Here is a 12,459-nt window from a genome sequence, read left to right on the forward strand (position 1 = left end):
GAAACTGATAGTGCAGTGAAGTGTAATGCAAGTATAATTTCCTTCATCATCTTCTACCAACACCAGTATGAATCAAACAGGAATTCCTACCGAAGCATGCAGTTTTATTATGAAGCCATGCAGAAGCAGCCCTCCAAGATGTAGATCCTGAGTGAATTTCACTCAACTTACACAAGAAACATGTTTTATTTTCAATCTCAATGGTAAGGGCCTGCCCTTTCTTCATCCAGCGCACATATGATACCAACAACTATCTCAGTCTCACTTCCTGGCTCTTTCCTCTGTTCCTTCATTCTCATAATAAGGGAGTTTACGACCCTCTTCTCTGGCTATCCATACTTGGGGCTGCCCCTCTACCTTCTCCAAGCCATGCCATGTGAACAGCAGGTATCCATCCGCTCACATGTCTGCCTCCACCAGCTCGATGGTCTAAGCCATTGTGCCTGGACTGTCTACTGCTCATCAAAACCAGCCTGGTCTCATCAATTCCTTTTCTAAAGGCCTGTGCCACGCTATCCAGATTCTGAGAGGTTAGGACCCATGAAAATTCCAATTATGATCCACCTAAACTAATGTCAAGTAGCACTCATATCCAGAAACGGGGCTAAAAACTGAGCCAAGTACCAGTGGCTCATTCTTATGATCCTAGCTACTTGGGAGGCTGAGATCTAGAGAATGGAAGTTCAGGGCCAATTTGGGCAAGGAAATCCATGAGACTCCATCTCCAAAACAACCAAAAAGCCAAGCTGGAAGAATGGCTCAAATGAGTTTAAGCCACAATACTGGTCAAAAAAAAAAACAAAAAACAAAAAAACACCACTTACAGAAGAAGAACTTAGCCTGTGGACTGGTGGTGGAGAAAGGAAGGACGGTGAGCAAAGAGTCATGCTGCCTGCAAGGCCACACTCACTACCCCAGGTGTCCCTTCCTTGATCTAACATGTTTTCCAGCAGTATCTTCAACTAGACACCAAATATTCTCAGTTCCTAACACTGAGAGTAAGTCAGTAAAGTTTAACTGATCCACTGTGACAAAGATCAGAGAAGCACCTGCCGTTATAATCACAATTACCAGAAACACATGACAGCACCGATAATGATGAAACAGTAAATAAAGCAGAACACAAAACTATACCTGGGATGGAAATGTGGCTTGGTGGTGGAGTGCTAGCCTAGCATGCATGAAGCCCTAGGTTTGATTCCTCAGTACCACATACACAGAAAAGACTGGAAGTGGTACTGTGGCTCAAGTGGTAGACTACTAGCCTTGAGCAAAAAGAAGCTCAGGGACAGTACCCAGGCCGTGAGTGCAAGCCCAGGACTAGCAAAACAAAATTTAAAAAACTACACCTACACTGACATGTGGAGAGCATATGAAGAATTCAATGTTCCCCTAGGAAATGTGTGAAGGAAACAGGAGAAAAGAAAACAGCTGCTGGGCTACTGTGGGCATTTCTCTCTGTATCTTAAATTTCCTTAAAACCTTTACTCCGATTTACATGACTTAAAAAATAAACTAATAGGGCTGGGAAGGTGGCTCATGGTAGAGCGCTTGCCTTGCATGCATGAGGCCCTGGGTTCGATTCCTCAGCACCACATAAGCAAAAAGAAAAAAACCGGAAGTGGTGCTGTGGCTCAAGTGGTAGAGCGCTAGCCTTGAGCTGAAGAGCTGAGGGACAGCGCCCAAGCCCAGAGTTCAGGCCCCACAACCGGACCCAAAAAAAAAAAAAAATTAAGAAATAAACTAATAAACTGATATACATATGGGTCTGGGTGCCTGGCAGGTACAAATTGCTAGAAAGGTGGCTCACTGGTAGAGTGCTTGCCTTGCATGCATGAGGCCCTGGGTTCAATTCCTCAGCACCACATAAGCAGAAAAAGCTGGAAGTGGCGCTGTGGCTCAAGTGGTAGAGTGCTAGCCTTAAGCTGAAGAGCTGAGGGACAGCACCCAGGCCCAGAGTTCAGGCCCCACGACCGGACCAAAAAAAAAAGAAAGAGAGAGAGAAGAAAAAGAAGAAAATTGTGGTTTCCCAAGGGAGTAAATGCTCCTGAGTGCCACCTCTCTGCACCTGTCTGCCTCGCTGTCACCTCTCTCTGCCAAAGGGACCAGGCCCCTCCCACAGCAGCCAGGCTGCTACTTTCCTTCTGCTGCTGTCCTGCTTATCACAGGACTACCGTTATTTCTTTCCCACTAGGGAAGCTTTGGAAGTCTAGAGAGGACACGTTTCTCACCCCACACACCCTTCAGGTCCCCAGAACACAGCTTGCCAAGCTCTTCTAGAATTTGCATCTGTCTCAACAGATACCTGTTTCATTTTAGAAATGCAGTAGCAGGCTAAGGCCTTATGTTTCAAATGACTCCTACATACCCCGGGGATAAAGAAGCCATTTCAACCTTGCTTCTGGGTGCATGCAGAGCACCAGGTCTGGCCCTGTCCACCCCATGAGGAGCCCCAGCACACAGGAAAGTCCCTGAGGTGGGCATCTCAAGGCAACTGCCGATCCTCGATGCTGTGTTCGACAGAAAGGAGCTACTGGACCTACACGTGGCTGGCACTCGGGCACTCAGGCAGCCCAGGGCCAAAGCCCTGTGCCGCAGACAACCCCTCCACAGGCATGGCTTCAACGCCACATGCACAGACCACGATAGAGCCCCCACTCCTCCACATCCGCAAACTACATCAGTGGCATGAACTACCCCCTCGAGATGGGCAGCCTCAACTCCTGGAAACTTGGGGAAATTGTCCGTGTGTGTGCGTGTGTGTGTGTGTGTGTGTGTGTGTGTGTGTGTGTGTGTACACTTGGGGAAATTGTCCGTGTGTGTGTGTGTGTACTTGGGGAAATTGTCCGTGTGTGTGTGTGTACTTGGGGAAATTGTCCGTGTGTGTGTGTGTGTGTGTACTTGGGGAAATTGTCCGTGTGTGTGTGTGTGTGTGTGTACTTGGGGAAATCGTGTGTGTGTGTGTGTGTGTGTGAAAACTTGGGGAAATTGTCCGTGTGTGTGTGTGTGAAAACTTGAGGAAATTGTGTGTGTGTGTGTGTGTGTGTGTGTGTGTGTGAAAACTTGGGGAAATTGTCTGTGTGTGTGTGTGTCTGAAAACTTGGGGAGATTGTCTGTGTGTGTGTGTGTGTGTGTGTGTGTGTGAAAACTTGGGGAAATTGTCTGTCTGTCTGTCTGTCTGTGTGTGTGTGTGAAAACTTGGGGAAAGGGAAATTGTCCGTGTGTGTGTGTGTGTGTGTGTGTGCGAACTTGAGGAAATTGTCCGTGTGTGTGTGTGTGTGAACTTGGGGAAATTGTCCGTGTGTGTGTGTGTGTGTGTGTGTGTGTGTGTGTGTGTGAACTTGAGGAAATTGTCCGTGTGTGTGTGTGAACTTGGGGAAATTGTCCGTGTGTGTGTGTGTGTGTGTGTGTGTGAACTTGAGGAAATTGTCCGTGTGTGTGTGTGTGTGTGTGTGTGTGTGTGTGTGTATACACCAGATTGGGGCTTGAACTCAGGGCCTGGGAACTGGCCCTGAGCTGGGAAAAATTGTCCATTTGTAAATCTGCTTCAGAATCTCTAAGGATGGGGCCAGGAACTCTGTGTGTGTGTGTGTGTGTGTGTGTGTGTGTGTGTGTCTGTGTGTACACGTATGCACCAGATTGGGGCTTGAACTCAGGGCCTGGGCACTCACTGTGTGTGTCAGATTGGGGCTTGAACTCGTGTGTGTGTGTGTGTGTGTGTGTGTGTGTGTGTGTGTGTGTGTGTGTGTGTGTGTGTGTGTGTGTGTGTGAGACTGGGGCTTGAACTCAGGGTGTGTGTGTGTGTGTCACATTGGGGCTTGAACTCAGGGGGTATATGTGTGTGTGTGTGTGTCACATTGGGGCATGAACTCAGGGCCTGGGCACTGGCTCTGAGATAGTCAGCTCCAGGCTAGCACTCAACCATTTGAACCAAAGCTACATTTCCAGCTTTCTGGTGGTTAGCTGAGAATAAGAGTGTCAGCCACTTTCTTGCCCAGACTGGCTTTGAATCATGACCCTCAGATCTCAGCGTCTTGAGTAGCTAGGACTACAGGTGTGAGCCACCAGTATGCGGCTCTAGCTTTTAAGTTCAGAGAAGTTAGGGAACTTTGCTCTGAGCATAGCAAAGTAGGCAAGGGATCCCATGGTCCCTTCATTCCTTTGGGACCTGGACCTCCAAAGCCCAGGGCCAATAGTTACTTGACACAGGGCAATCCCTACACAAAAACGGCCTGACTGCAGGAGGCCTGCAGCACAGGGGGCAGAGTTGGAGGCACAGAGGACCAGGTCCCTCAGGCTGTATCAGGGGACAGATGAGAAGCCACCTGCACAATGATTTACAGCACTTTTACAATGGGCAGAGCATGGCTCTTTTTAATGATTTTGAATTTCAGGGATATTCCAGAAAAACCTGTCTTTCCTCTTTATGGCTCATCCCACCATAGCCACCGCTGTGATCAGAGGGTAACAACACCACAACCAGACTGCTTCAGGTCTGCCAACACCTGGAACAATGCAGCGATTGTTCATTTAGATTGTTCAGCAAACACAAATCATGCAACATTAAATTTAAGAGATGCAAGGATAACAAGCTAGAAGAAAAATTTCCAATTAGATATCCAATGACAATAATAAATTAGGTTGGTTTACTACTTTCAGTCTGCATGAAGCAATCAGTGAGAACCTGTAGTCAGACTTAATAACAGCACACACTTTATCCATCTTTACTGTACTCAATCTCCAAAATAAACCCATTTTTCAAATGAGGCTCAGGCTCATTGTGCAACTTACCCAGTCATCAACTAGTAATAGACTGAGATAGGCCTTGTCTTACCTGGCTTCAAGGAGGCTCTATACTTCCAGAGATTGGAAGAAAGGAATAGAACCTAGTCCTGCTGGCTGGGGCCTCTAACTACTGGAGGAAACAAAGATCCTGAATGTTAAAGACAAGAGCTTCCTCCAGGAAGCCTCCTCACCATCTGGTTTACTCTGGTTTAGTAAGAACTTCTTTCTATGTCTGCTCTGTCCTTTGGACTTTGAGCACAGCTCATGGCCCAGGGAGGCCCTCAAAACACAACCTGCTCAATCAATAATGAATAACCCAGCAAAGTTCCCAAGGAACAAAACCAAGCTAATCAAGTAGACAGAAAATAAAATCAGGAGAGGATTTCAGTAACAAAGTCCCTAAGTTACAATAGATTTTTAAAAACAAACAAATGCATCCAAGCAAAATGTTATCTAAATATTACTCAAGTTTTATAATGAGTAATACTTTTGGTTTTTTGTTTGTTTTGGGTTTTTTTTTTTTTTTTTTTTTTTTGCTGGTACTGGGATTTGAACTCAGACAAGCCTCGCTTGCTTGTCTTCTGCCTGGCTTTTTGCTGGTTATTTTCGAGATGGAGTCTTTATGGACTTTCTTGCCTAGGCTGAATTCAAGCAAGATTCTCTAGGTCTTAGCCTCCTGGTAGCCAAGATTACAGTGTTTGTTTTGGGTTTTTTTTTTTTTGTTTTTTTTTTTTGCTGGTACTGGGATTTGAACTCAGACAAGCCTCACTTGCTTGTCTTCTGCCTGGCTTTTTGCTGGTTATTTTCGAGATGGAGTCTTTATGGACTTTCTTGCCTAGGCTGAATTCAAGCAAGATTCTCTAGGTCTTAGCCTCCTGGTAGCCAAGATTACAGCCAGGACCTACCATACCTACCTATAATGAGTAACATTAAATATCAGATGCTTATAATAAATATAAACACCCAGAGAAAATTTAAATGCTGACAATTTACTGTTCTTAAGTAGAAACCAAAGAGGCTAAGAAGATGGCAAGAGACTGTATAATAATATTACAGGATAGATAGGCAAGCCAGAACTCGATCAAACCAAACAATCTGTAAAAGAGTACACCATAGAAGCAGGAAGTAAAAACAAACCAGATAGCAGAAAAAGTAAAGCCATCTTCAAATTCCTCTATCTCCTGTCAGATTTCAGATTATCTGCTGCTTTCCTGTTTGCCTACCGTAAGTGAAAGTATACCCTCTGAAGTAAGGCATTACATCAGTGTCCTGAACTTAATGCCATCTTGACAGTTTTTCACAGTTAATACCTGCCAACCAAAAACATCAGGCATACTAACAGGAAAGACCAAAGGAACAAAACTAAGAGAAAAATGAGACAGTAAAAAGACATACAGAAGAACCAGATACATAGGTTTCTGACACAGACTTCAACATAAATATGCTAACTACATTCAATGAAACTGTTTGGAAGACACCTCAAATGCTTAAAAAGGCTAGGATTATGCCTGCCATCCTAGCTACTCAGGAAGCTGAGATCTGAGGAATACAGTTCAAAGCCAGCGTAGGTAGGAAAGTCCATGAAATTCTTACTTCCAATTAATCACAGAAAAAGCCAGAACTAGCATTGTGGTTCAGGTGGCAGAGTACTAGCCTTGAGCAAAAGAAACTCAAGAGACCACACCCAGAGTTCAAGTCCCAGGACTAGCCAAAAAAGAAAAAGAAAAAGAAAAAGAAAAAAAGCAGATGAAAGAAACGAAACCAGTACAACGTGAAGGATATGACGGTTAAAGCACATATCTACAGAAATGAAGACACATGTCCTGGGTGCGTGGCTGCTGCCTGCCACAGCACAATGCAAGAATGTTGGCAGAAAGCACTACCCACCTTCTATAAATGTAAGGAAAAGCTTAAATGTAATTTAAAAAGAGAGAGAGAAACAGACCAAAATATTAGCATTCTATGTTTTGAAGTAGCTGACTCATGGCTGCTTTTCAATTCCTTTAATATACTTTCCTTTATATGAAAAATAAAATTAAGATTTTAAGCCAGGCGCCGGTGGCTCATGCCTGTAATCCTAGCTATTCAGGAGGCTGAGATCTAAGGATAACAGTTCAAAACCAGCCCAGGCAGAAAAGTCTGTGAGATTCTTATCTCCGAATAACCACAAGAAAACCAGAAGTGACGCTGTGGCTCAAGTGGTAGAGCACTAGTCTTAAGCTGAAGAGCTCAGGGACAACGTCTAGGCTCAGAGTTCAAGCCCCATGACTGACAAAAAAAATTTTAACAGCTGGTGGCCAGGTTCAGTGTAGAGCACTCAAGCATGAGGCCCTGAGTTTAAACCCAGCACCACCAAAACTAAATTAAGTAATTCAATCAAACAAAAATTTCTAATTTTTCCACAGTATCACAAAGAATCTTAAACTCTGTTCGAAATTGTTAACATATAAACCATAACATGGCAAAAAAAATTTTCATTTGAGGTTTTTTGTTGTTTTGTGCTCACATTACCAAATTCTGTTATTCTCTAACTACAGAACTATTTTCAGGCTTAGAAACACATTGTTCCAGTAGTCATTCTGATCAAAGAGAAGAAGCCAGAAGAGTCTGAAGTGCTTCCTCACAATGGTCAAGCGTGCCTGGGAGTCTCACCGTGAAGCTGTTGTTGACGTTTTTGGTGCTGGATTCAGCCACACTGGCATCTGTCAGGTCCACCTCATCAAATATGATTGACTGGAGATTAAAAAAAACACACATATACAAGGACTCAGCACACCAAGGCAGGGGCATCCCAAACCCTGGCTAGCATAGTACCCTACTCTCCCTTCACCTACACAAGCCCAATTCTTGAATCTGTGCTATCTGGTCAGTAAGCCAATGCTACCTTAACACCCTGCCCCACTTGATTCTCACAACCAGCACTGAGTTCAGTGATAATGCATGGTTGTGCTTTAATCCACAGAATTTATTACTGAGGAGCTGGTAATGTGGCTTAGTGGTAGAGTGCTTGCCTAGCATGCATGAAGCCCTTAGTACCCCATAAACAGAAAAAGCCAATGTGGTGCTGTGGGCTCAAGTGGTAGAGCACTAGCCTTGAACAAAAGAAGCTCAAGAACAGTGCCCAGGACCTGAGTTCAAGCCCCAGGACTGGCCAAAAAAAAAAAAAAATCATTACTGATTGTACTGGAAAATAAGACAAACAACAAATGCTAATACTTTTACACTTATTTTTTGTACTAAACACTACCATTAATGCCACTGGTTCTGGTATTCAGTGCTTTTATTTATGTGTGTGTATGCATATGTGAGTATATATATCTGTGTGTGCATATGCATGCGTGCAAATCCTGGGAACACAGGGCCTAGGTACTGTCTTAAGTTTCTTCTGTTCAGAGCTGAGGACCAGACTCGGGGCCTTGTACTTGCCAGGCAAGTATACTTCCACTGAGTGAAATCCCCAACCTTTCCCTTAGCTTTTTTGCTCAAGGCTGGCACTATACCACTTAAATCAGAGCTCTACTTCAGGGTTTTGTTTTTTGTTTTTTGCTAGGTAACTGGAGATAAGAGTTTCATGTACTTTCCTGTCTGAGCTGCCTTTGAACCACTATCCTCAGATCTCAGCCTTCTGAGTAGCTAGATTATAGGCATGAGCCACTAATACCTGGCTATATTCCCTGCTTTTAAATGTGAAGTATGTCCTCAGTCTATGTTCCAGCTGGGTCCAGATGGATCTCTGCCCTCTGTCTATAGTTTCTCCAGTCGGCACATGTAGGAAAGGTCCCAGCTAAAATAATGTACCGTATGGGAAAAAAGACTTAATAGAGGAGATCCAGCAATAAGGAAAAGCAGAGAGCCAGGCAAAAGGCATCTAGTTCTGGAAAGTTACCCAAGCTCCAATGGGAGCTGGGAATCAGGCTTAGGGACACCCCCCTCCCCAATTTTCCTTCCTTTCTCCCTCAAGTACCCAGATATAACCCCTACTGCAGATCCCTCCTTACTCCTTTACCTTCCTGTTCCCTCTATTCTAAGACGATTCCATTGTGAACCCCTGGAGGAAATATTAGTAACCAAGAAAATACGTTCAATCTTCACCTTCCCCCACCAACAGGCCCAAAATAGCAGTTTTTAAAAACTGAGGGTTGTGGTCAGACCCTTTCTAAGCAGGCTGCTTTACTCTATTTCAAATTTTAGCACACTAACTCTCTAGGGACACATCTCAAAATGATTCCAGGTTTTTTTTTAAGTATTAGGACTGCCACCAACACTGAGAGGAAAACAGTGTTGAGAATCTCAGCCCACATACCAGTGAGTGCAGTGTCTGACATCCTAGTCATTGTGTGTACCAGTGAAATTCACCAGCTCCTCCTCAGAGAGCACCGGCTTTGAGTCTTTCCTGCAGTGGACACTCAGAATGAGGGCTGACTGCCGGAAAGCCTAGAAATAAAAAAATCCCTGTGCTCTCTTTGGAAGTGCATATACTAAAATTAGAAATGAGGTAGAATCTTACACACTCACTTTAAAACTTTTAGCCCATAATAGAGAGATCTCTGGGGTCTGAAAAGAAGATATCTAACTAGAAGACAGTTCTATAATCATTTTTCCATTCTTACAGAAAAGTGAATAGAAACAGTATTTATTTATAAGCAACAAAATATGCTTTGAGACAAATTAACCCTGACAGCTTAGAGTGTTGAAAACTAGCTGCAAGTAAATGGCCTGCAATCAACTCCTGCCCTGGAGCACTGAACATGCAGCGGCCACAGGTGTTCTCCCCCAGCCTCACCTTTGCAGTTTTGGCGTAGTATAGGGTTCGCCCTCGGAGCTTGAAGTATCTCCTCTTTGATCGCTGGAATGAGTTGTTCTGTTTGGTCAGCATACCTTCTTTGATGATGGTCTGAAAGCACAGGAACATACTTGTGAATGTGCGTTTCTCAAGGGCCTCTTTGCCCGGCTGACTGAAACACACCCTGTGGTGGCCATGAGCCTTCGTGTCTCTCAGGAGCGAGCAGCCTACCAAGAAAAATAGTTCTCACACTCTGACAAACTTTGACCCTTGTGCGGACCAAGCACCGCTGGGAGAGGGAGGGGGCACCACAATCCTCTCGGGGCAATGCAGTGATTGTGTGGACGAGGTGTCAGCGGCCCAGCATATGCCCTAAATACACTCAGATTAGCAAAGGGGAAACTGAGGCTCATGGGACTGCAGTAAGCAGTAGCTGGGGGACAGCTGGGACACGGGTCTGGTACGTTCTCCAACGTCAGCATTTGGTGTTTTCAGCTATTCTTGGCCCCGTCTCCATGTTCTCTGGCCTCCTGCCATTTCTCAGGATCCTGTTGCCAAACTGTCTACATCCATCTCTGGGGTTGAGCACAGTTCCAGGCCTGTGCTCCATTTGGCCATCTGCACTGTTCACTGGCCAGGAGGGGCAGCTAATCTGTACACTGAGAGAGAACAGTGCCAAGGCCTGATGCCTGTCCCACCCACAGAACCCACCTCACACAAGAGTGCCCAACACTCCCCGGAGACAGCACATGCTCAGGGAGCTTCTCAGTCACAAGATACGCTGAACCATACAGAGCCACGAGTACAGTCCACTAATAACTGGGAAGGGACCGGGTGCCAGTGGCTCACACCTATAATCCTAGCTACTCAGAGGCTGAGATCTGAGGATCGCGGTACAAAACCAGCCTGGGCAGAAAAGTCCGTGATACTCTTATCTCCAATAAACCACTAGAAAACCAGAAGTGGTACTGTGGTGCAAGCGGTAGAGCACTAGCCTTGAGCTGAAGAGCTGAGGGACAGCGCCCAGGCCCAGAGTTCAAGCCCCACAACCGACCAAAAAAAAACAAAAAAAACAAAAAACAAAAAACAAAAACGGGAAGGGGAGGGGGCCCAGTGGCAGAGTGCTGGCCTAACAAGTCCAAGGCCAGAGTTCTAGCCCTGGCATTGCAAAGAAAACAACCCACTTGCAAAAAAGAAAAAAAAAAACAACAACAAAAACCAGAACCTGATACCCTGCTTGGTACTTTCTTACACTATGCCTCACAAACACCCATGCTACAAGGAGCCTCAGCAGTCCCGTCCAGCTTTGTACTTTAGTTTACTCTTCAACAGTACATGTACAAAGTACATACACGAAGTACACCCAAAGCTACTTTAAACTTCCAAAGGTAAAGCCAGAGTGATTCAGGTCACCCAAATATGCCAGGATGTGTGAGAAGCACGTTGGCCTGTCTGGATTCCCATAAGCCTGTCCATCACAGGAGGAGGAGGACAGAAACTCCTGAAGTTGCCCCCCACCCCTGACACCACACACAAAGGGTCAGGCCCAGTAACACAGGGTCTCTCCCTCTCCTCCTCCCTCACCCACACTTCTGGAGGCTCCCCTCTCTCCCACAGACCCCTGGCATGGAGTCTGCTCTAGGACCAGCCCACTGCTGATGTCAGCCTCCTCCAACTCCCTCAAAAATTGCTATGAGTCTACTTTCTCATGTGTGGCTTTCCCTTCACCCTACCTCTGAAGAGGTCACCTACTCCCTTCTCCCAGGAAGAAAGAAATGAGAAAGTCAACAATATCCCACAGTCCAGGGAGACACACACCAGGTCTGTCACAAACACAAGCGGGCCCTGTACTGAAACAGAACAAGGTACAGTAGCTAGGGCACAAACCATGGCAGCCCAGAGGCACCAGTGACCAGCTTTGCCTATGAGCATCCTTCCAGACCCAAAAGCACATGGCGACACTCACATCAGGCCATCTGCACACACCAACAGCAGTCAGGATGCCTGGACACAGGGATCCTCTCTGTGGATCTCAAAGAATTCATGCTGCACAGACATCCGTCCCCGTCATTCTCCAACCCTCGCCCCCACACCCACCATGGAGCTTCCTTACCTCGACAGGGGAAGAAAGTGCTGCCATCTCTTTCCTATATGCAAATTTAAAAATACCAAAAAAGATAACTAAACCAGCAAGCCAAAGCCGGGAAAGTTTACAAATTATCTTTAAAGAACAGATGCTCAAGTACTTTTCCTACATCTCCCGCTACTCATACATAAAAGAAAAAGCAGAATGAAAACACAACATGCTTGTGTATGCACGCACGCACGCACTTGTGCACACATACACACACCCAAAACAATCTTTCACAAAGCGGATGAGAGCCTGTATCTCAGGCCGACCAAGGAGACCTGCTGTTCTATTTATAGAACAAGCATGCTCAGAAAAAGACTGGTGGGTTTCAGCGGAAAAGGCTGAGGAGAAGATAAAGACCAGTATTTCTTTGAAGCTTTTTCAGAAAGTACATTTCTTCTCCTCATTTGCTGCATCTAAATACTATAGGCATGTTGCCGAATATTTTAAAATATCAAGCCAAAGCAATGGTCAAGAAAAGCATGTGCCATGTTTTGCACTGGTGGCCAGTGAGAGGCAGCAGGGAAAGGCTGGCCAGCCGGCAGCACTGCCCAGTCGGGGCCCATTCCTCCCCTCAGTTCTGCTCCCACAGAAGGCTAACCACAGTTCAGTCCTCTGGAGTGCCCTTGCTTCAATCAAAGACCTGCAGCTCACACGGGCACCAAGAAAATGCCTGACCATCAGCAGATGGCAGAAGAGCAGCAAGCTGGAAAGCCATCACTCCAATATTCCCAGCTCTAGGTAGGATAAGTCCTGAAGC

The 12,459-nt window shown here is 45.6% G+C and overlaps 1 protein-coding gene across 5 annotated transcripts in view; it reads right to left on the reverse strand.

Moving 5' to 3' along the window:
* Positions 1-12,459, reverse strand: part of Dgkd (diacylglycerol kinase delta) — a 96,646-nt gene that overhangs the window by 61,267 nt on the left and 22,920 nt on the right. For 4 of the 5 annotated variants that reach the window (XM_070013907.1, XM_070014084.1, XM_070014181.1 and 1 more), the window contains exons 2-3: positions 9,569-9,679; positions 7,438-7,518 (exon numbers count right to left, since the gene is read on the reverse strand). In XM_070013907.1, the coding sequence (XP_069870008.1) occupies positions 7,438-7,518; positions 9,569-9,679 (192 nt within the window). The remainder of the gene's footprint in view (positions 1-7,437; positions 7,519-9,568; positions 9,680-12,459) is intronic. The other variant, XM_070014125.1, reaches the window with a different exon arrangement.

The sequence above is a fragment of the Dipodomys merriami genome, unplaced genomic scaffold, assembly GCF_024711535.1.
Source record: "Dipodomys merriami isolate MVZ:Mamm:240054 unplaced genomic scaffold, mDipMer1.0.p SCAF_1, whole genome shotgun sequence".
Lineage (NCBI taxonomy): Eukaryota > Metazoa > Chordata > Mammalia > Rodentia > Heteromyidae > Dipodomys > Dipodomys merriami.